The sequence below is a fragment of the Ahaetulla prasina genome, chromosome 1 (genome assembly GCF_028640845.1).
Source record: "Ahaetulla prasina isolate Xishuangbanna chromosome 1, ASM2864084v1, whole genome shotgun sequence".
Lineage (NCBI taxonomy): Eukaryota > Metazoa > Chordata > Lepidosauria > Squamata > Colubridae > Ahaetulla > Ahaetulla prasina.
The window spans coordinates 212,608,387-212,633,229 of NC_080539.1; the positions used below are offsets into that span (position 1 = coordinate 212,608,387).

The 24,843-nt window shown below is 38.2% G+C and overlaps 1 protein-coding gene across 1 annotated transcript in view; it reads left to right on the plus strand.

Annotated features, from left to right (window-relative positions):
• The window catches only part of TTN (titin), a 334,386-nt gene that overhangs the window by 15,916 nt on the left and 293,627 nt on the right, over positions 1-24,843 (plus strand). The window contains exons 11-28 of the mRNA XM_058189537.1: positions 1,238-1,375; positions 4,984-5,133; positions 5,585-5,722; positions 6,737-7,018; positions 7,143-7,268; positions 8,710-8,994; positions 9,289-9,354; positions 10,763-11,021; positions 12,288-12,348; positions 12,453-12,662; positions 13,299-13,441; positions 14,993-15,198; positions 16,828-17,058; positions 17,976-18,220; positions 20,674-20,897; positions 21,010-21,174; positions 21,636-21,804; positions 23,067-24,757. Of these exons, the coding sequence (XP_058045520.1) occupies positions 1,238-1,375; positions 4,984-5,133; positions 5,585-5,722; positions 6,737-7,018; positions 7,143-7,268; positions 8,710-8,994; positions 9,289-9,354; positions 10,763-11,021; positions 12,288-12,348; positions 12,453-12,662; positions 13,299-13,441; positions 14,993-15,198; positions 16,828-17,058; positions 17,976-18,220; positions 20,674-20,897; positions 21,010-21,174; positions 21,636-21,804; positions 23,067-24,757 (4,789 nt within the window). The remainder of the gene's footprint in view (positions 1-1,237; positions 1,376-4,983; positions 5,134-5,584; positions 5,723-6,736; positions 7,019-7,142; positions 7,269-8,709; positions 8,995-9,288; positions 9,355-10,762; positions 11,022-12,287; positions 12,349-12,452; positions 12,663-13,298; positions 13,442-14,992; positions 15,199-16,827; positions 17,059-17,975; positions 18,221-20,673; positions 20,898-21,009; positions 21,175-21,635; positions 21,805-23,066; positions 24,758-24,843) is intronic.

Below are 24,843 nucleotides of genomic sequence, written 5' to 3' on the forward strand. Positions count from 1 at the left end.
GCTATTACTATTGTTCAAGAAAATGCAGCCCAAATTTTATTTCTCTGGTGGTAAATGCTGTAACATCACTTACATAAATAACAAACTTAGAAGTGAACATGAGGCTACTGAGAAAGAAAAGGAAATATTCAGCAATTTGGGGACATTTCTGAAGAAACACTGTCTTTTCCTACAAATAAAATAAAATAAAATAAAATAAAATAAAATAAAATAAAATAAAATAAAATAAAATAAAATAAAATAAAATCATGGGGTAAATGTTTCCCCACCACAGCTTTGAAATTCAGCATGCTCAATATGCCTTAAAATATTGCATGTCAGTTGCCAGGAGTATGGGATACAAAAAAATTATTGGGCAAGTTTCTGGAGCTTTGAAATGATGTAAGGACACAAGGAAGCAATATTTTTAGGTTACTCTTGCTAATCAAAAATGAGATTACTGTTAATTTTATTTGCAATCTAATTTTACCAAATAGTAATAATTGGCACAAATTGAATTGTGTGTAGGTTATTTTACTCTGGACAACTTATCTAATATACCTCTAATACATTTAAGATTGTAGCTATCTAAAGTGAAAGATATAGCCTCACTAGCGTCAAGTCCCCAAAACGAAGAAAGACGTGTTGTGATTTCTCCAAGCATATTTTGTTATTGTTCCTTGCCTATAGACAGAATCTTGCCAAACTGAAGCCAACTACCAATCCCCATAAAGCTTATACTCTGGAACTGTTAAGGAGGAGCTGTCTTCACCCTCTTTCTCTCACACAAACTCTCTGAACTGAATTGTTTCTTGCTCTTCTGGAATGCACTCCCTTCCAGGAAGCTCAACTACATTCCATGACAACAACGATACAAATACTTATCAAGAAAACATGAAGTTTGTGATGTCATTTGCTTAGTAAGCCACCCATTACGGCTCTAGATGCAAACCAATTTAATATGGCATGTTGAACATTGTTAAAAAAATATCCTGAAGTATAAACACATGAATGAAATGAAACAAGAAGAAATAAAAGAAATACAAATATTACAATTCTAGAATTGCTATTCTCAATGTGGATCGCAATCCAGGAGGGACTTTAGTAGACTTATTTATTGTAACGCTTAGCTCTCTGCAGAACTATGGCCACATGCTGTTTAAAGTTATCTCTGTTATTGAAAAATAATATTAGTTTTCAGCTATGCTGGGAAGAAAATCTGATAACTGAACTCCTTTCTTTTCTATCATATGATTAGATAAGAAAAGAAGCCATTAAAGTTCCTGTGCCCAAAGTGATCATTGCTCCTGAATTACTTAAGCAACAAGAACAGATTTCAAGAGCCAGAGAAGAACTATTGACCAGAAGGGAAGAAATGCACATCGCTCATGAAAAGGTGAATATTATCAATTTTGCACAATTTTCTTTCTGCTCATTTGCAGATTCTATTTTCACATTTCTTTTTATTATCCTTTGTTTTCTTGTGAACTCCCTGCAATAGCAACTTTGCTCCCTTTTATAAAAGTCCTCTTCATTTAGTTAAAACACAAGCAACAATGTAATCCTAATTAAAATTCCATTGATTCATTCAAAAAGCTTATATATCCACCCCAAAGGAATCCTTCAAAGTTAAAAGATTTAAGATTTAAAAATGCTAACTAATCCAGTGCCTTCCATCTAGAAAATTTTATAGAATGTATATTTCTTTATGAAGATATTCATGTTTTTCAATGCTTATTGGTGGTTTTCAGTCTGATTGTTCTTGCAGATATCAAGGAGAATGGGGAAACCTTTTGAATACTTTTCAGTATTCAAATTATCCACTGAAATTCAGTAACTATTTTTACTCGTTTTTAAAATGTCCCACTGGATTTATTGCTCTCTCTGGATCTTCTTTCAATAGAGTCAATGAGAAGTTTCAAAAGGATATAATTAATAATAATTATATATATATGTTTTCTGAGGTTTTCGCGGGTGTTTGTATGTAGGTCTTTGGTTATTCGGGTTTTCTCCCGCGTAAAATTGGAAGTGTCTTGGCGACGTTTCGACGAAGTCTCATTCGTCATCTTCAGGCTTCAGCTTCGTGCTTCTGGGAAGCTCCCAGAAGCATGAAGCTGAAGCCTGAAGATGACGATGAGACTTCGTCGAAACGTCACCAAGACACTTCCAATTTTACGGAGAAAACCCGAACAACCAAAGACCTATATATATATATATATATATATATATATATATATATATATATATATATATATATATATATATATATACATATATATATATATATATATATATATATATATATATATATATATATATATATATATATATATATATTTGATTTGTTTTACCAAATTTACCTATTTTCTCCCATAACTTGTTCCACATGGATTTAAATCAACAATTAATGTAAGACATCATGTTCTTGTGCGGATCTAGAAATCAGTCTGTCTCAAATCAATGTAAATCTGATATCAATTCAAACATAAATTACTTTAACAACAGAATAATCAGAGAAGCCATCGAGATAGAAAACGCCCACACAGCATGAACAAACGAGATGATACCTCCGCCTACCAGCCATTTGGAAACCTGCCCTTATTGACAAACGTGTCCCTAACACGAGGAATGACACCAGACCCACACTCACGAGGTCCACACAGGATGTCACCACCACATCCACCCAGAAAGCAGACCCAAACCCACACTGATCAGGAAGCACGACCAAGGACCAGAAGCCAGACCGCAGCTGCAACATTAGCCATTTCAAACCCTCCAATCCATACATGCAGCAGACTGACACCCACTATGAAGATGTAGCACGACCACGAACATGAAGCCAAACAGCAGCAGTGCAGCTCACCAGCTCAAATCCCCTGCAGCACAGACTAGACTGAGCACAACCAAGCCCCCACCAACACAGGACACACCCCAGCCAATCAGAGCACAAAAAAACCCCATCCAATCAGAGCACAGCCAAGCTCCCACCCAATCAGTTCAAACCCCCACTAGCAGTTAAAAGGAAGAAACAGCTGCGATCACACATTGCTCCCAGAAGCACGAAGCTGAAGCCTGAAGATGACGAATGAGACTTCGTCGAAACGTCACCAAGACACTTCCAATTTTACACGGGAGAAAACCCGAACAACCAAAGACCTATATGTATATATATATATATATATGTATATATGTATATGTATATATGTATATATATATATATATATATATATATATATATATATATATATATATATATATATATATATATATATATATATATATATATATATATATATATATATATATATATATATATATATATATATATATATATATATATATATATATTTGTTTTCTGAGGTTTTCACGGGTGTTTGTATATAGGTCTTTGGTTGTTCGGGTTTTCTCCCGTGTAAAATTGGAAGTGTCTTGGCTGAACTGAAACTGAACACTTTAACTGAACACTGAACTGAAAACTGAACTGAAAACTGAACACTTTAACAACAGAATAATCAGAGAAGCCATCGAGATAGAAAAACGCCCACACAGCATGAACAAACGAGATGATACCTCCCGCCTACCAGCCATTTGGAAACCTGCCCTTATTGACAAACGTGTCCCTAACACGAGGAATGACACCAGACCCACACTCACGAGGTCCACACAGGATGTCACCACCACACATCCACCCAGAAAGCAGACCCAAACCCACACTGATCAGGAAGCACGACCAAGGACCAGAAGCCAGACCGCAGCTGCAACATTAGCCATTTCAAACCCTCCAATCCATACATGCAGCAGACTGACACCCACTATGAAGATGTAGCACGACCACGAACATGAAGCCAAACAGCAGCAGTGCAGCTCACCAGCTCAAATCCCCCTGCAGCACAGATTAGACTGAGCACAACCAAGCCCCCACCAACACAGGACACACCCCCAGCCAATCAGAGCACAGAAAAAACCCCAGCCAATCAGAGCACAGCCAAGCTCCCACCCAATCAGTTCAAACCCCCACTAGCAGTTAAAAGGAAGAAATAGCTGCGATCACACATTGCTCCCAGAAGCACGAAGCTGAAGCCTGAAGATGACGAATGAGACTTCGTCGAAACATCGCCAAGACACTTCCAATTTTACACGGGAGAAAACCCGAACAACCAAAGACCTATATATATATATATATATATATATACACACACACGTTAATGTTAGCTTTACAAATCTTTTAAAAAAGAGTTTAGGAACTAAATTTGATTTGTTTTACCAAATTTACCTATTTTCTCCCATAACTTGTTCCACATGGATTTAAATCAACAATTAATGTAAGACATCATGTTCTTGTGCGGATCTAGAAATCAGTCTGTCTCAAATCAATGTAAATCTGATATCAATTCAAACATAAATTCCTTTCAGCCAATTTCATTCTGAAATTTCAAGTCAATTTATCCCAGAGATGTGTTTAATAGATAATATTCTATAATATATTATTTTAATGATTTTTTTCCTATGTATGCCTTGTAAACTCAGTTCAGAAGATAAATTATATTCCAGTCTGCATATTAATCCAAAAAATACAAACAAAATCTCTTTATTTAAAAATCTCCCCCCCCAAAAAAAAATTCTCTGCAAACTCTGGTTTTCTAAAAGATTGTTCTAAAAGATTGTTCTTGTGTTCTTGTTAAATTTCAAAAACGAAAGAGAAGGCTAGGCTCATTGTAAAGAACCCATGCTTTGCTTCCACTTCATTCATAAATGGTCAGCTTGCCCCTTCTGCATTTTAAGTCACCTCAATTAAATATAATAAGGCCATGTAGATTAACGTGGAGCTGTATAAAGACCCCATATCTGTAGTTTTGGAATCTGGGTAGAATTTCATTATTATTTTTGCCTCTTTGTAATATCATGTGCTTTACGGCTTCCTGTCTGCTTTTCGCTGCTGTCCCAATGAACATTTTTGCAACACCACATATATAATCACACCTCTGTTTTTACTATAAACATCAGACAAGGAAAGAAGTGGTGAAGCCCGTGAAACCTTCTGTACCTAAGGTAGTAATTACAGCTGACAAACCCAAAGTACCTGCACCGGTAGTAAAAACTACAGAGAGAATTGCTACCAAACAAGAAGCACAAGCCCACTTTATCCAAGAAAAGGTGAATAGATCCATTGTTAATGTGATGGCCATTCTCATGTCCCATTCTCACACTGACATGCTCATAATTCTTCAATAAGTCTACTAACTCTTTCATACCTTTTTCTGGTTGTGTTCATTAAGAGAAATGGGAAATGGCCATTCTTTCATCTGGTATGCCATAATATATTCATAGCTTCCCTGTCGTGGTGTTTGGGGCTTTAAAATTTCATATACTAAACTTGCAGTTTTTTTAACATGTAACTATCCAGTCAGTTAATAACCAAGCATCAATATTTATCTGCTTCAGGAATTAGAATGTTCTGCAGGGACAGAACATAAGCATTTAATCTATTAACTTTTTTCTATCCATAAACAAAGAACATCTTTTTTTCTGAAATTTTACTGTCACTATTGTTTGTTTTGAGACATTATGTAACCTAAAACTTATGTTCTTGCTATAATACAATTAGGTAAGACAGGAGACTGAAAAAATTGCCATAGTTCCGAAAATCATTGAGGTTGATAAACGCAAGGAACAAGATATAATATCAAGAACCAGAGAAGATGTTGCTGTCAAAAGAGAACAAATCCACCTAGTTCATGAACAGGTGAATAGCATTCACCAAAAACAAGACATTTACTAATGCAAATTATTCAAAACTATGCAAACTTGTGATTCAGCCTAGTGCCAGTATTTATTTATTTAGACCTTTGTATAGCCACTCATCTTAAAGTCAAAATCTGGGCTGTTTACATGCCAAAAACAAAATAATATATGCAGCAATAAAAACAAAAGAAATAGTAGTACCATATGGCATTGTTCTTCTCTAACAATTAATATGCATCTCAGAAATTAATTACAGTTCCTACATTGTGTAATTAGAATATTGAGAAAATGGTACTTCTTTTCTTTGTTTTACTTCAGGTAACAAAATATGATTGAATCTGAAGTCTGAAATTCAGTCTCTTTAATTTCCATGAGGAGTATTTTTTAAGCAGATTTATTTAGGACAGAAATATAAATTAATACCATAAAAAAATAAACATTCAAATACATGATTTTGACATATTTGAAATTAAGTAGAAGACCTGTTATAAATGGATAAAGGACTTTCTGAATTGTGTGTTGCAAAATTATTTGTGTATTTCTGACAAACTTGTGTGTCTGTAAGTCTTCATCAACCATGCTATTTTTTTTATATTTTTTTTATATTTTTATATTTTTTATATATAAATAATATAGTTATCTGAAAATGCTCCTTCCCTTCCCTTTCCTCTCCCCTCCCTCCCCTTTTCTTCCCTTCCCTTCCCTTTTAACATGGTTGAATAGTTTGTACATTCTGTACTAAATGTAAGCATTGACTGTCTGCATCCAGTATAGTATTCATTTCTTTACATTTGAACATTGTTAAGGAATGATATACATTATCTCAATGGACAGAGATGCAGAAAACATGGAGATATTAAATGTTGTATATAATTATAATTGGCAATGTATGTGCATATGAAAGAAGAAAAATAGAAGGCTGGAAACGTAATGTTTTTGAATGTTATGTGTTCTATGCTAGCTGTTCTGTCACGAATGTAGCTATGTATCAATGTTTTGCAAATGTTGCCTTTAGATTGATGTTGGCAAAAAGGCTGAAGCTGTAGCCACAGTTGTTTATGCAGTTGACCAAGCACGCATTAGAGAACCCAGAGAACCAGATTATGCCGAAGAAGCTTATTCTGAACAGGCAGTTCGGGACTATGGATATAAAGAGCATGCTTTAGCAAGACATGTTGTTGAGGTACCACCAGAACCACATGTTGTCACCAAAGAGGTGAAAACGGAGGAGGTTCGAATTCCTCCTAAAATACATGTTGCAGCTGCTGAAATAATGGAAACGGACATATCAACACAGGTTAGGCTCAGTTTTAACCCTGCAGCCATTTCCAATGGCTGTCAAGCTTCTTTTCTTTTCTTTTTTTTTTCCTATTTGGCAAGTAGCACAACCTTCTCAATGCCCATTTTATTGGTTAATATAGATTAAAAGGACTGCAGAAACATCACTCGAAAAATCAATCCATGTGGAACACATACGTCCCCGTACAGCAAGCCCTCATTTTACAGTTTCCAAAATTACTGTTCCTAAACCAGATCATACTTATGAGGTAAGAAGAGAAGGAAGAGTATGTCAAGCAAACAGAGATCTCTACTGAAATAGTTAACCCAATTCCTTTTTCTACATAAACCGGAACAGAACGAGGCTAAGTAAAAGAGGGAGGAGAAAATTTCTAATACTGAAACAGTACAGGGGGGCCTTGCTATTATTTATTATAGAAGGAAATTAATGGGACTGTTCACCAATTGAATGGTGTCCATTGGTAGAACAGTTTTCCGAGCAGCCCCTCTAAATCTCCTTTAAAGCAACCGGATGACCCTCCATAGTAGAGTTGGGGGAGTGTAAGAGAAGGAAAATGACCTTCTGCTATCCTTCCACTATAATTGTATCGGTACATCAATAAAACGGATGATATTACATGCTCTGGTAATATGTACCAAGCATGTTTCAAAATATCCTGTCTGGAAAACAAGGAACAAGGGAGAGGGAGAGACCTAAAATGCCTGGCATACTCCTTTTCTCTCTGGAAAGGGTAAAACATTATTTGCAAATTGTTACTTCCTAAATTAATCAAATAATTCATAGAGTGATAGTGTTTGTTCTGTCTTTCAGCTGGTCATGTTAAATACTAAATCTGTATAGGAATTAACATACTGTTATTTATAATCCCAATTATAGTGTACGCATCAAGACTACATGGGTTTTGCTTCAACTTTTGTTTTTCACCCCTCTCATTTTTCCATTTGACATTTTAATTGCCTCCTTTACAGGTCTCATCATCTAACCATTCCTATCTAATCCAATCCATTTTTCCAATACAGAGTTGTGTTACTTCATCATTGTACAGAGGATGACTTTAAAAAAAAAATCAAATACATGTAAATAATGTTATGGTGGTTGGCTTCATATTATCTCAGATACTGTAGTCTTTCTTTTTTTCTCTCAAAGAAAGACAAAGTATATGAAAATACAAGTATATTCTGTCTGTTATACTTAATAAACATGTAAATCCTAGTTACGTAATAGTGTTTTAATGAATAAAACCTAGTGTTCTAAATATTGCAGACAAGATTTGACATTATATCTACTGGACAAAGATGGAGGTGTATGACTTTTATGAGACCAGTTATGGTTTCATAGCAAATTATGAACTTCGATTGACAATATGAATAAATACCATCAAACATTTGAATGTAAACAACATTGAAAGATTAAAATAGAATTTCTTACTTCAAAAATCCAATAGGAGTATTTCGTAATTGCTTCTTGTAAAAACACAGCCAATCGATGAGAGAAAAATAATGTGTGGTTTCCAAAAGGTTAGAACCAAATACCAGCTGCAAGAAAGGAGCCATATTTTACCATAACATTTACATGTTACATGTATTTATATATACAGGTGTGTGTGTGTGTGTGTGTGTGTGTGCGTGCGTGTGTGTGTAGCTAGCAGTGGTAACTCTTTTTTTCCCTTTTTATCTTGGGATGATTAGGTTTCCATAGCAGGATCTGCTATAGCCACTCTGGAAAAAGAGTTAGCAACAACTTCTGTTCCTAAGATAACCAAACCTGTGAAGCGTCCTATTGCAAAGTCTCCTGAACCCAGGGTGATGCCAGAGAAAGTCATCTCTCCACAGTTCCCTTTTGTAGAGACGCCTGCTGAAACCTATCAGAGGCTTTATGGCGTTGAAATAAAAAAAGAAATAGGAGTGAGTGTGACTGGTGGACTGGTGCAGGAACGTGAACACGTTGAATTAATGCCAGAAGCTGAACCCAAGGTTGGTCATTAAGCAACTTCCAGTCTTCGCATGCAGAACAGTGCATTCTTTCTTTCTTTCTTTTTTTTCCCCACCAGCCTTCCCCCCTTTTTAAAGGTTTCCCTCTCTTCTTAATGACCTTTGTACACCATCTGTGGAGACATTGTTTTCTGTCTCTGAAGACTGTTTCCTCAGAGCAAGCAATAGAAAAGACCCAAACAAGATGGCCGTTGGCTTGTTTCTGTTCTCACGCATGCTGCTTTGCTGAACAAAATTCTGTGTGACACCAATTAACTTTGTGTGAAATCTCCCTAGGTGATCGAAGTTGCTAGAGTTCCAAAACCTACAGAAGTTCCCGCTACACCCCCATCTATAGTCTCAGTAAGTAATCAATGTTCTGCTGATAGGTAGACTAATTTACTTTGCTGTGATCTTTTGAGTAACTTTTTTTTTAAATCATAAAAAAATATGGTGCAGTTCTACTGCCATCTAGTGTATAGAAAATGAAAGTAGAGAAGATATTGAAACCGATACTTACAGTATATACTACTTTGCAGTCTGAAATAAAACTGTATGAAGGAATTTCCCCATTCAATTGTTCAATTGAGAGAGCAGAGATTTATGTATGCTTGAATCTATTCCGTGGGTGAAAATAAATAGGGCAAACTTTGCATATGATACTGATGGCTAATTCAAGGAAGTGACCAGTAGGATCAAAATTAACTATTTTTGCAGTAAATAGAAAATAGATAAGATTTATTTTTGTAGCAGTAGTTGTTGTTACTTTATAATAAGATTCAGTGGCTCTTAAGTTTTAAACTGCAGGTCAGTGTGTATTTAGCAAAACGGAGTACAGAATATTTTGAGAATTTGCCATACTAAGCTGACCTTGCAATATCTGAGGCAAGACCTGCAGCATTAACTGAATGAGGACCTGCCATTTCAAAGTGCCTTTAATGTCGGCTAAAAGAAGACAGAAGAATAGAATAACAGAATAACAACAGAATAACAGAATAACAGAGTTGGAAGGGATTTGGAGGTCTTCTAGTCCAACCCCTTGCATAAGCGGGAGACCTTATGCCCAGTGGTGGGATTCAGCCAGTTCGCACCACTTCGGGAGAACTGGTTGTTAATTTTCTGAGCAGTTTGGCAAACTGGTTGTTGGAAGAAATCATTAGGGCAGAGAACCGGTTGTTAATTACTTGAATCCCACCACTGCTTATGCCATTCCAGACAAGTGGCTCTCCAGTCTCTTCTTAAAAGCATCCAGTAATGGCGCACTCTGAAGGCAAGCCATTCCACTGGTTAAATGTTCTATTAGGAACTTTCTTCTTGGTTTTAGGTTGCTCCTCTCTTTGATCCTCTTCCATCCTCTTCCATCCATTGTTTTTTCTCTTCCCTTCTGTTGCTTTGGAAAATAGGTTGATCCCCTCTTCTCTGTGGCAGCTCCTCAAATATTGGAACACTGCTATCATATCACCTCCAGTCCTTCTTTTCACTAGACTGCCCAAACCCAATTCCTGCAACCATTCTTCATATGTATTAGTCTCCAGCCCACTAATCATCTTTGTTGCTTTTTTCTGCACTTTTTCCAGAGTCTCTACCTCCTTTTTATAATATGGTGACCAAAACTGGATGCAATATTCTAAGTGTAGTCTTACTAAGGCTTTATAAAGTGGTACTTTGTAAAGATGAACTTACCTGGTTCCACAAAATGAAGGGGGGCAATCCAAATTTCTAGTCACTTGTTTAAGGTGCCACAAAGTTCTTTCTTCTTTGGTCTATTTAGATGCTGAAAAATGTGACTGTTATAGAGGGAGAGTCCGTCACCCTGGAGTGCCGCATCTCTGCATATCCTGCTCCAACTGTTGCTTGGTACAGAGAAGACTACCACATTGAAAGTTCCATTGATTTCCAAATTACCTTTGAGTCAGGAGTTGCTCGCCTTGTGATCCGAGAAGCTTTTGCAGAAGACAGTGGGAAATTTACTTGCACAGCTTCCAATGAGGCAGGAAGCGTGAGCACTTCATGCTACCTTCTTGTACAAGGCAAGTATGGAGAGAAACGGAGGCCAGATGTTTTGGGTAGGCGGTCTGTTAAATATACCGATATATAAGTATAATATCAAAGAATCTTACATAATTGGTTGAATGAGTAGAAACAAGCAGGTTATCTTTCCCACTCTAGTTATTGGGTTCACTGAATTGTTAAAGACTATGAATAAAGCAGTCACAAGACCATTCCTCTGTATTTTTATGTACATGTAATAATTTTTTATCATACCCATCCATCTGAAAGCGTTTTGGTATGGCAGTTCAGAGTTTTGGACCAGAGGCTTTAAATCTTCCTCAGCCATGAAACTCAGAATGATTTTATCACTGGGCGGATAGAAAGACTATTTTTCACCCTGACATTCTAGGCATGATGGCAGCCTTTATGCCCAAAGGAAAAAAAAATAGACATTTTGCTCATGTTTTATTCCCTTCAAATGTATACTCCTCTTCTTGACTGAAACATGCAACTCACCCAATAAATGTGATCTGAATCCTTCTCAATATCTCAATAGGTCAAGCTTAAAAGGACATTTCTTTCATTACTGTACAAAGCAATTGCACCATGTTGCAAGGACAAACTCATTCATCCCATAAATCCAATCCACAGACAAACTATCAAATTGGGCAAAAGCAGCAGCTGAATTTTTTTTTTTAAAAAAAACTGATTTCATTAAACTGTTTTAAAGAAGTTGTGATTTAGTTCAGTCATCACCCACTGCTTTGACTGTGCTCAATACAAAACTAGTTAGCCAACTGAACGTGAAACTCTTCACAAGATGATTGTAAGAGTTGCAATGCAGTGAAAAATGTAGCTTTAAACTGATGAGGGAAAATACATTACACATTATAGGTTCAGTGACTAATGCTTTCCTTATTCCTATTATTTGCCCAATGTGGTTTGCACAAGACAAGGAAGACATTTATTTTGGACAAAATGTAATTTCCTATTGAATCAAAATTAGGAAAGTGGCATGTTCTACTTATAAATATGTAACAATCCAGGATCCAAAGTTATGATTTCATTTAAGTTGTATTATCTAGATTAAAAAATGCTTATACTTGGTCAGTTTGAAAACTGATCTTTTTCAAAATTATTCCTAGAAGGAGAATATTCCAAGATGAATTCCTACATCATCATTATATAATTGAATCCTTTAATTTGTGGCCATTCTCAGTGGCATTTTGTGGGGTATCTCTGCTAGTGATCCATTTTGGAAAGTATTTTGATGCCAGTTTTGTTATTCTTTTGTTTTGAAATAGTCTCAGAAGAGTTTGAGACCAAAGAAGCTGTTTCTACAAAAGAGGTCATCGAAGAAAAACGGTAATTGTTGAAATAATTGTGGAGATTTGGTTTTGTAATGATAGCTAATGTAACAGCATTCACTTCCACTCCTAATTTTTCACTTTTTCTTATAATACATCTAGCTATGTGGAGCCCAAAGATGTAATAATGGCAGAAATTGCTGCAGCCGAAGAAGTACCTGGAGAAGCTGCAGCTCCATTCTTTATAATAAAACCTGTTGTACAGAAATTAATTGAAGGTGGAAGTGTCATTTTTGAGTGCCAGGTTGGGGGCAACCCAAAGCCGCATGTTTACTGGAAGAAAGCTGGGCTTCCAATCACTACAGGCTACAGGTACAATAACATTTTATACTGGAATGCAACGCCTACATGGTGTGAGAACTCCATGCATAAAACAGATGAATTACTATATAATGCTGCCCCAATGGCATATTACCTAATTAGCTGATTATCAGGAGATTGGACCTGAAATTGGAAGATAAACTTCTTCTTCAGATTGCATAATGATGTACTTTTAATATCTCTGGCCCACAGTGCACTGGCCATATTATTTCCAAGCTGTAATGCTTGGAAAAACAGTCTAGGATGGAAGGGTGTTCTCTCTTAGAGAAATTCTTTTGGGAGGTAATATGTGAACAGGAATTGATCTTGTGAAGCATTTCAGTTCTGGAGGTGCTGTTAAGCCCAAGACATCTGATTGACTAAAGAAGAACTTTGAATCTCAGCCTCATGTGAAGGTCAAAGCTTTGGCAAGTCTGGCTGAACCATTCGGAGGCAATATCTTTCCTATCCCTTGTGCCCCGTTGTTCTGTCTCTTGAAGGAGCAGCTTCCTCTTGAGCAGAAGGCCACATTAAGGCCTTCAAACTCTTAAAGCATTTGGTACTTGTTTAGAGACGATAGATTTGAAATTTTTGCCTTTGTAATTCTTCATTCTTAAGAGGGCTTGTTTGTTTGTTGTTTTCCTAAAGATACAAAATAATTCATAAAAAAGAAACTGGGGAATGCAGACTTGAAATTTCTATGACTTTTGCCGACGACGCCGGAGAATATACTATTGTTGCTCGTAACAAACATGGGGAAGTTTCTGCGTCAGCTTCCTTATTAGAAGAAGGTAAGTGAATAAGAAGTGGTGAGAATGGATTTTAAAGAACCATGAGGGGAAAATCGATTTGGTAAATACTGCCCTTATTTAAAAGATAACATTATGAGCAAATGGAGTAATTTGGGAGAAAAGAACAATAGATATCCTAAGTATGGCCCAAGAATAAAAAATAGAATCCTGTCATAAGAATGGTGGCCATATAAAACATTTACACAAACAAATAAACAAGCAAAAATAGACTTTAGAAAGTATATGTGCAAAGCCATATTCTGTGCAACCAGAGACATCCACAGCTAGCCAAAAGGATGCCAGTGATAAAATGTGAACTGGAAAGTCACTATGCATTTACATACTTACATGGTTACTAAACTACTTGCTTATAACTAAAGGTATCATCTGAATAAATAAAAAAGATGTTGAGACTCTAGAAAGAGTGCAGAGAAGAGCAACAAAGATGATTAGGGGACTGGAGGATAAAACATATGAAGAACGGTTGCAGGAACTGGGTATGTCTAGTTTAACAAAAAGAAGGACTAGGGGAGACATGATAGCAGTGTTCCAATATCTTAGGGGCTGCCACAAAGAAGAGGGAGTCAGGCTGTTCACCAAAGCACCTGAGGGTAGAACAAGAAGCAATGGGTGGAAACTGGTCAAAGAAAGAAGCAACTTAGAACTAAGGAGAAATTTCCTGACAGTTAGAACAATTAATAAGTGGAACGACTTGCCTGCAGAAGTTGTGAATGCTCCAACACTGGAAATTTTTAAGAAAATGTTGGATAACCATCTGACTGAGATGGTGTAGGGTTTCCTGCCTGGGCAGGGGGTTGGACTAGAAGGCCTCCAAGGTCCCTTCCAACTCTGATGTTATGTTATGTTATGAATACTTACCGTCAAAAGACCAGGCTATCCTTTCTGTGCAGCTGAAAGTAATATCTGCATTTTGTTTGGATAACACTTTAACTATATATAAACCGGGTTGTGGGGAGGTCAATAGCTATGCTGTTCACAGGAAGGAACCAGTGAGTATGTTCATGCTAGCTTAGATTTGCCACTTATCTTATTAGGTGAATGCAGCTAATGAAGGGCAAGATTTGCGTAGCAAAAAAAAAAAAAAGAAGAAGAAGAGTTCAATTTAATCTTTGGCATTGATCTATTTAATGACTACTTATCTTTTTAGTAAAAGAGCACAGCACTGTCATACTTGGCCAATTATTAATTCCAACATGCACTTCTAATAGCCGGCTACAAGCCAAGAGATTAATAGTTCACACATAAGTCTCCATGAATTATTTGGAACCAGTGATTTAAAATATTCATTAAAGCCTCTAATTATTACTTAGTTATAAAAAGAGGTAGAATTAATCTCACCAATTTGTAAACACGTAAGTGTTCTGTTTAGCAATGGGTGTTTATAAATAGAAAGTGTTCTGTTTAAAATATAATGCTGTAATTTGTTAAACTGGAACTATTGCTTATGTCAATGGTTAAGGAATTACCCTGAAGGTTCTTGCTAGAATTATTTTAACTATTTTAACTACTTTTTATTTATTTTTTCTTTAGCTGATTATGAGGTCTACCTAAAATCTCAAGAACAAACAATGTATCAAACTGAAGTAACTGCCTATGTTCAAGAACCCAAAATAGCTGCGGTTGCCCCACCCACCTTATACGCTGACTATGAAAAAGAATATGAAAAAGAACAAGCTCTAATTAGGAAGAAAATGGCAAAAGATACAGTATTAATCAGGACATTTGCAGAGGAACAAGTAAGTGTGGCACAGGTTTGTGTGGGTTCATGGGTTTTGGGGCACGACATCATACAAGACTTGTGATATCAACATTATCACAACAAACCAAGTTTAATTTTAATTGCCATTTCTGGTATGCCGGCAATATGGCAACATTTATTTATCGATAAAGATGACAAATTTCTTTTTCTTTTTTTTTCTATATTCCCACTTCCCTCTATCATGGCTTGAGGCTTAATTTATTTTATTATTTTATTTTATTTAATTTTTATACCGCCCTTCTCCCGAAGGACTCAGGGCGGTGTACAGGCATAATAAAACCGACAATATAATATACAAGTTTAAAATACAATTTAAAAAACTTATTTAAATTAGCCCAATGAATTAAAATTTACCATACTAAAACCCCGTTTAAAATTAATAAATTTAACATTAAAATCCCAATTTAAGCCAGCCCCGCGCGGATAAAAAGATGGGTCTTGAGTTCGCGACGAAATGTCCGAAGGTCAGGTATTTGGCGTAAACCCGGGGGAAGCTCGTTCCAGAGTGTGGGAGCCCCCACAGAGAAGGCCCTTCCCCTGGGGGCCGCCAGCCGACATTGTTTGGCGGACGGCACCCTGAGAAGTCCTTCTCTATGGGAGCGTACGGGTCTGTGGGAGGCGTGTGGTAACAGCAGGCGGTCCCGTAAGTACCCAGGTCCTAATGTTACCTATTTCCTACAGTGTATGTATGCAACCTACAGAATTCAGCAAATGTTCAGTATTTCTATGCCTAATTCCCTTTTTATTTTCTATTTAAAGTTAATTAAGGAGATAATCATATTGGTTGGCATTTTCTCTCAAACTAGCCCTGGCACTCTTTTTCTCTATCTCTCACAGACACACAAACATATTCCTAACAGTTAGAACAATTAATCAGTGGAATGACTTGCCACCAGAAGTTGTGGGTGCTCGAACACTGGAGGTTTTTAAGAAGAGACTGGACAGCCACATGTCTAGAATGGTATAGGGTCTCCTGCTTGAGCAAGGGGTTGGACTAGAAGACCTCCAAGGTCCCTTCCAGCTCTGTTATTCTGTTGTTCTGATCTTTCTATTTCTTCTCTTCATCTTCATTCTCCCACAGAGGCCATCTTCACTATGTAGATTTCTCTCAAGATGCCCCCTACTTTTCTTCAGTTCTGCGCTCCAGATCACATTCAGATCCATTTCAGATGTCTTAGCCCAATCATCCTAGGAAACAATCAAGCTTTTATAACTAGCATTATCTAAATCCATTTTGCTTTGCCAGCCATTACATGTCTTCCTTCTAGCTTTTTAACCCCTTGTCTTTCTATTTTAAGTCTCCACCTGTCTCCTCCTACTTGTCATTTTAGTAGTAGTAGCTCCCTCTTCCTATGAGAAATCTATTTTTTATGGGAAATATTATCTGTCCTACAGTCAGAGTCTGTTGTCAGTTATTAAGAATAATATTAATAATTTATCAGCATGAGAGGATGCTAGAGAATCATGCGAGACAGCAGTATGTCACAAAATATTTTTTTCTTTTCAAAATTAGACACGACAGTATACTTTTACTCTTTCCTTCCTCTTTGTTTTCTTCACAAGCTTTTTTTAAATATTGGAATAAACTCACCTTTTTTTTTTGCAGGAGTTCCATATTTCTTCCTTTGAAGAAAGACTTATGAAAGAGATTGAGTACCGAATTATTAAGATTACACTTGAAGAACTTCTTGAAGAAGATGGAGAAGAGATGATAGTTGACATTCCTGAATCTGAAACCGTTGAAGCAGGATTTGAATTAAGACTAAAAAATTACAGAATCTTTGAGGGAAGTGGTGTGACCTTCCATTGCAAGATGACTGGATATCCTTTGCCTAAGGTATGAATGTATTTGCTTTTCAGAAGAGCAAGCAATAGATTATCTATATACTTCCCAACCTCATCCGGGAAGTTGTGGATGCTCCATCACTGGAGGCTTTTAAGAAGGGACTAGACAACCACGTGTCTGCAATGGTATAAGGTCTATATCAGGGGTTTCCAACTTTGGCAACTTTAAAAATTGTGGACTTCAACTCCCAGAATTCCTCAGCCAGCAAACCAAAGCTGAGAGTTGAATTCTGGGAGTTGAAGTTCCAGAAGTCTTAAAGTTGCCAAGGTTGAAGACCTCTGGTCTATACCATAGCAGGGGGGGGGGTTTGCGCTAGAAGACCTCCAAGGTCCCTTCTAGCTCTATCCTGATAGATTGATTGATCTTATTCTGAAATTGCATTATAGTATAGTAGTAGCCTCTTTTGCCTCTTGTTGATTTTAATATTGGTTAAAAATAATAATTTATGTTGATTACAAGCACTTCAAACAAATGAATCCAAACAGCTGAAAGTTACCCATATATCTGATGTCTGTTTTCAAACTGATTATTTTGATTACTGTTTATGCTTATGCAAGATAAACAATTCTCAAATTTGTTACTTTTGCTTTCATATTCAGAGATTCAGATATTTTACTTTGTTGTGAGATGGATGGATGGATGGATGGATGGATGGATGGATAGATAGATAGATAGATAGATAGATAGATAGATAGATAGATAGATAGATAGATAGACAGACAGACAGACAGACAGACAGACAGATAATAGAAAAATACACATTAGCAAAGCAGACACAGCAAACAATGTTCTGTAATTTATGGAACTGAAGGTCCTTCTCAAAATTCTCTAACACTAACCCAAATCCTAACCCTAAGCCTGCTCAAAATTCCCGCCTCTCATGTGGCTTTGTAACTTCTTCAATGCAGATTGCATGGTACAAAGATGGCAAGCGTATCAGGCATGGAGACCATTACTACATGGAGACCCTGCCAGATGGCAGAGCCAGTCTACGTTTTCCTGTTGTCTTGCCTGAAGATGAAGGCATTTATACGGCCTTTGCCAGCAATGTCAAAGGAAATGCCATTTGCTCAGCAAAATTATATGTTGAGCCTGTTGGACCTACTGGGTCTCCAGGTTATATCCCATCACCGGAAATGATGAGACGATATCGGTAAGAATAAGGAACAATCTTGTCTTAGTTATGACTTGACTACAGGTAGTCCTCGATTTACGACCACAGTTGAGCCCAAAATTTCTTTCATTAAGTGAGACATTTGTTAAGTGAGTTTTGCCCCATTTTGCAATCTTCTTGCCACAGTTGTTAAGTGAATCTTTGAAGCTGATAAGTTAGTAACCCGTTGTTAAGTGAATCTGACTTCCCCATTGACTTTGCTTGCTAGAAGGTCGCAAAAGGAGATCATATGACAATGGGACATAGCAATGGTCATAAACATGAATCCGTTGCCAAGCACTGAATTTTGATCAGATGATCAAAAGTTACGCTACAAAAGGCATAACTGTGCAAACGGTCATAAGTCACTTTTTTCAGTGATGTTCTAACTTTGAACGGTCGCTGAATGAACTGTTGTATGTCGAGGACTACCTGTATTTGGGGCAGCCAATACACCTTTAGATTATAGCCTGAGACTACTACTTGCAGTTGCACATAGATAGTATGTTATGAATTTATTTTTCTGTGAATAAATTTTGAATGTTACGATGGAAGAAACTTTTCATTGCTGTTACGTTGTAGAGCCATAGTTGTTTCATTTTATAATCATGGAAACAGTGTCTTTATTTTTAATCATTTTTTAAAATAACTAGGGATTGATCAAATCAGGGGTGAAATCTACTTACCTTCCTTACTGGTTTGGAAGTGCATGTGCTGCACATGCGCACTCGCTTTGCTCATGCGTGCGCACGTCACATGACCTTCTGTGCATGCGCGCATGAGCGCATGTGCAGAAGCTAAAAAACACATTACTTCCTGGTTAAAACCAGGAAGTAATGACACCCGGGCAGTGGGCGGAGCTTCACTCCGCCATCACTAATGGATTGCCGAACCACCGGCCATGATCGTTACCGGATCGCACAATCTGGTTGGAACCGGGAGCATTTCATCCCTGGAACAAATCAGATATCTAGAGGGAGGGAGGACTTTACATTTATGCCACTAATAAGAAGACCTTCACCCCAGCTATTTCCATGCAGGGTTCCTTCCTGCAAGTCATTGATTCCCACTCCCCAAGTAATTGTTTTATTTCATTATGAGGTAGAAATTTTTTATTAGAAATTACAGATGTTAGCTGAGCAGGGAGGTATTTATACGCACCATAAACCTTTTGCTGATCAAACATTCCTGATTTGCCATATATTGAGGAAGGCATTCATTCAAGCACAATAACCTAACATATCCTCTTTCAAAATGGCAGAGTTCATAATCTCGTAATGTGTTGCATAAAAATATTCAATTCCTGAAAGATTTTACAATCACATAATATGTCAATATGTTCTTTTATATTACAATTGAGATATTCCCTTGTATGGTACAGGATTTGGCTGGCACTTTGGTTCTTGAAGCATGATAACAAGAAGCTCTAATCAGCGTTGTCCTAAATGTCTATGGAGATCCAGGTCATGGTTGTCCCAAAGATGCTTTTTCAAGAGCCAGCTGGACTTTCTGGTGTTTCTTTGAAGACATTTTGCTTCTCATCCAAGAAGCTTCTTCAGCTCTTCAGAAGCTGCTTGGATGAGAAGCAAAATGTCTTCAAAGAAAAACCAGAAAGTCCAATTGCCTCTTGAAAAAGCACCTTTGGGCTGTCCTGAATCCTGTTCATGTCCTTCACCATTTCTCTGCTCTATAGATATGTTTCCTTGATTAGCCATTCATTTAATCCAGTTTACAGATAATAAAAAGGTAAAGTTTCCCCTCGCACATATGTGCTAGTCATTCCTGACTCTAGGGGGCGGTGCTCATCTCCATTTCAAAGCCAAAGAGCCAGCGCTGTCCAAAGACGTATCAGTGGTCATGTGGCTGGCATGACTAAATGCCAAAGGCGAACGGAACGCTGTTACCTTCCCACCAAAGGTGGTCCCTATTTTTCTACTTGTATTTTTTACCTGCTTTCAAACTGCTAGGCTGGCAGAAGCTGGGACAAGTAATGGGAGCTCACCCCATTACATAGAGCTAGAGATTCAAACCGCTGAACTGCCGACCTTTCAGCATCTTAGCCACTGAGCACCACGTCCCTCATTATAGATAATATCTATATTCATCATTATAGGTAATATCTACTCCTTAATCCTTGTTTATTTAGACAAGTGGATGGCACTTATTTAGATAAAAGCAGAAGCAAAAGGCAAAGGTTAGCACAAATATTTTTTGTTTTGCATGATTCTAGGCATTTTCAGAGACAGCGTAACTTATGTTTTAATTGTATTGATATTATATGCTGCATAGGGACCTTTACTGCGTACATAAATATTTACCAAGCGGTAAAAAGCCCCAACCCCACAGCATTAGATTTTGTGTACCATGTTTAGAATAAAATAACCGACTCTAGTGAATAATGAGACATTACCTGAGATGTGTAACTATACATGTTAACACATGTACCTTTTCAGATCTCTTTCTCCTCGATCCCCAAGCCGTTCCCCTGCACGCAGTTCGCCTTCACGCTCTCCTGCACGCAGGCTGGAAGAGACAGATGAAGCACAGCTGGAAAGGTTGTACAAGCCAGTATTTGTGCTGAAGCCAACTTCATTTAAATGTGTGGAGGGGCAGACGGCACGATTTGACCTCAAAGTTGTGGGTCGACCAATGCCAGAGACATACTGGTTTCACAATGGTATGAAAGCTTTTTTACTGATCACATCATCTTCCGTAAAATCCAAGAAAGTTAAAAAGTTAAAAGGAAGTTAACGCTCGGTCTTAAATGATACCTATGTTTGTGTCCACAGGTCAGCAAGTTCTTAATGATTATACCCACAAAATAGTGATTAAGGAAGATGGCACACAGTCCATGATTATTGTTCCAGCAATGCCTTCTGATTCAGGGGAATGGGTTGTAATTGCTCAAAACAGAGCAGGAAAAGCATCCATTTCAATGACCTTGACGGTGGAAGGTATTTATTTTATGAATTTAGGGAAGAATTAATTTTATTAACGAGGACTGCATCAGAGTTGTGTTTGACCTTGGGGCCCAGGGTGGGCATGTGTCCAGCTCAACGTCACTCATGTTGGGGGCACCTGTGGAGGCCCAAGCGTCTGCTAGCGAAAACAGGCTCCCAAGGTCTGTTTTTGACTGTGATGGCCTCCTGCAACCCTCTGTCAGTAAAAACAGAGCTTGGGAATGCCACATGCAATCCTCCCGAGCTCCGTTTTCACTGGCAGAGACATTGTGGGCTGGTCCTTTGCTGTTTCCAGGGCGGCCCCACGGGCCAGATCTAAGCACCCTGAAGGCCGGATCCGGGCCCCGGGCCTTGAGTTTTGATACCCCTGATTTAGGGGAGGGCTGGGATGTTTCTGGTTATAATTTTGTACCTGACTGTATTCCTCTGATAACTTGTTTCTTTGTCTATCGTAGCTAGGGAACATTTGGTAAGACCGATGTTTGTAGAAAAACTGAAGAATACGAGTGTCAAGGAAGGAGATAAACTGGAAATGAATGTGAAAGCCCGGGGAAACCCTAATCCTGACATTGTGTGGCTAAAGAACAGTGACATCATTGTTCCCCACAAATATCCCAGTATAAAGTAAGCCTTATAAATAGAATGAATAAAATTGTTCCGCTTGTAATGCAGTCAAAGCTGTGTGCTCACATCAGGCATACTCCTAACCATTGCAGAAAATTAGCAGTGAGAAAATTAAGGGGTGCTCAGAATATTTTTCAGGAAGACTAAAGTAATAATATCCTATGCCTCTTTTTGATGAATAGAATAGAATAGAATAGAATAGAATAGAATAGAATAGAATAGAATAGAATAGAATAGAATAGAATAGAATTTATTGGCCAAGTGTGATTGGACACACAAGGAATTTGTCTTGAGTGATTTTGTCTTGGATGAATTAAGTGATTCATCCAGAATTCAGTGATGTTCTGAGCAGCTTTCTCAATCTGATACAATTTAGATATGCTGGGACTACAATAGCAAGCATACAGGTAGTATTTGATTTACAGCCATTCATTCATTGTAACCATTCAAGGTTACAATGGCACTGAAGGAATAGTGATTATCACCAGTCTTTAGAGTTTTGGAATTCAGCAGCCCTGTGGTCATGTCATCGTGATCTGGGTGCATGGCAACCTGACTGCACTTATGATCAGTTGCTACATGCCCCATGACTGCCATATGCAATCTTCCGTGCCAGCTTCCCCAGAAAGTCAAAGGAGAAGCTGGAAGGAAAGATCACAAGTCACTGGGATAAGTCTCCCCCAAATGCACGTTCTTCCCAGCTCCTGCTCGTGCTTCAGAGGCCACTTAGGCACTCCTGTGCACCAGAGGTGGGTTTCAGCAGGTTCTGACCAGTTCTGGAGAACTGGTAGAAGAAATTTTGAATAGTTTGGAGAACCGGTAGTAAAAATTCTAACTGGCCCCACCCCCATCTATTCTCTGCCTCCTGAGTCCCAGCTGATCGGAGGAAATGGGGATTTTGCAATAACCTTCCCCTGGATTGGGGAGGAAATGGAGATTTTACAGTATCCTTCCCTGGAATGGGGTGGGAATGGACTCTACCTGACCCATATTGCTCCTCTCGCATACACCTGCACACTTTACCCAACTTGTACGGTGCTTCTCATGCATGCTTGCATACCCTGCTTTATGACTGCATTGCTTAATGTCAGAAATACTGGTCCTAGTTGCTATTTTAGTTTGAGGACTATCTACATTGCTCTAAATTCTGTGCTCCCCAAATGCTAGAAGATGGATGCTGTAAACACCATTCATAAGCAATTTAATTGGTTGAAAATTTCTGTTAAAATCGTGTACATAACTCTCCCTATTCTGTTTTTCAGAATTGAGGGAACAAAAGGTGAAGCTGCCTTAAAGATTGAGTCCACAGTCAGGCATGATGCCGCATGGTATACTGCAACTGCCATTAATAAAGCCGGACGTGACACTACTCGATGTAAAGTGAATGTTGAAGTTGAGTTTGCTGAGCCTGAACCAGAAAGAAGGCTAATCATTCCCAAGGGGACATACAGAGCAAAAGAAATAGCGGCACCAGAATTAGAACCTCTCCATTTGCGTTATGGTCAAGAACAATGGGAGGAAGGAGACCTATATGACAAAGAAAAACAACAGAAACCATTTTTCAAGAAAAAACTCACCTCCTTAAGGCTCAAACGCTTTGGGCCAGCCCATTTTGACTGTAGACTCACACCTATTGGTGATCCAACCATGAGAGTAGAGTGGCTACATGACGGCAAGCCTTTGGAGGCAGCAAACAGACTTCGGATGATTAATGAATTTGGATATTGCAGCCTTGACTATGATATTTCCTATCCCAGAGACAGTGGTGTGATTACCTGCAGGGCTACAAATAAATACGGTACAGACCATACATCAGCGACTCTCATCGTTAAAGATGAGAAGAGCCTGGTTGAAGAATCTCAATTGCCGGAAGGCAAGAAGGGTCTTCAGCGCATTGAAGAGTTAGAAAGGATGGCACATGAAGGGGCCATTACTGGTATTGTAGAAGATCAAAAAGTGAAACAAAAGCCAGAAATTGTTTTGTTTCCTGAACCTGCAAGAGTCGTTGAAGGTGAAATTGCACGATTCCGTTGCCGGGTGACTGGTTACCCGCAACCAAAAGTCAATTGGTACCTCAATGGACAACTTGTTCGTAAAAGTAAAAGGTTTAGACTTCGTTATGATGGAATCTACTACCTGGACATTGTGGACTGCAAAACCTACGATACAGGTGAGGTGAAAATATCTGCAGAAAACCCCGAAGGTTCAATTGAACATTCAGTGAAGATTGAAATTCAACAGAGAGAAGATTTCAGATCAGTACTTCGTCGGGCACCCGAACCTAGGCATGAAGCTCCAACAACAGAGCCTGGAAAACTTCTGTTTGAAGTCCAAAAGGTTGACAAACCAGTTGAGGCAACTACCAAAGAAGTGGTGAAGCTGAAAAAGGCAGAAAAAGTCAGCCATGAGAAAGTATCTGAAGAATCTGAAGAACTCCGCAGTAAATTCAAACGCAGGACTGAGGAGGGCTACTATGAAGCTATCACCGCTGTGGAGCTTAAATCTCGCAAGAAGGATGAATCATACGAAGAGTTGCTTAAGAAGACAAAGGAAGAACTTCTCCATTGGACCAAGGAGTTAACAGAGGAGGAAAGGAAAGCCTTAGAGGCTGAAGGCAAAATCACTATTCCGACCATCAAACCAGAGAAAGTTCAACTTAGTCCAAGCATGGAGGCTCCCAAGATATTTGAGCGTATACAAAGCCAGACAATAAGTGAAGGAGGGGATGCCCACTTCCGTGTTCGAGTAGTAGGCAAACCAGATCCAGAATGCCAGTGGTTCAAAAACGGTGTGCAGATTGAAAGGTCAGACCGCATCTATTGGTACTGGCCAGAAGATACCGTTTGCGAGTTGGTCATCAGAGATGTAACAGCGGAGGATTCTGCCAGCATAATGGTGAAAGCTGTGAACGTAGCCGGTGAAACCTCCAGTCATGCTTTCTTATTAGTACAAGGTAAGGTAGACACCTCTGTTTCTGTTTCATCTTGGCTTTCATGACATCATGCTCAAACCTTCCATCCCTCTTCAATATCTTTCTGT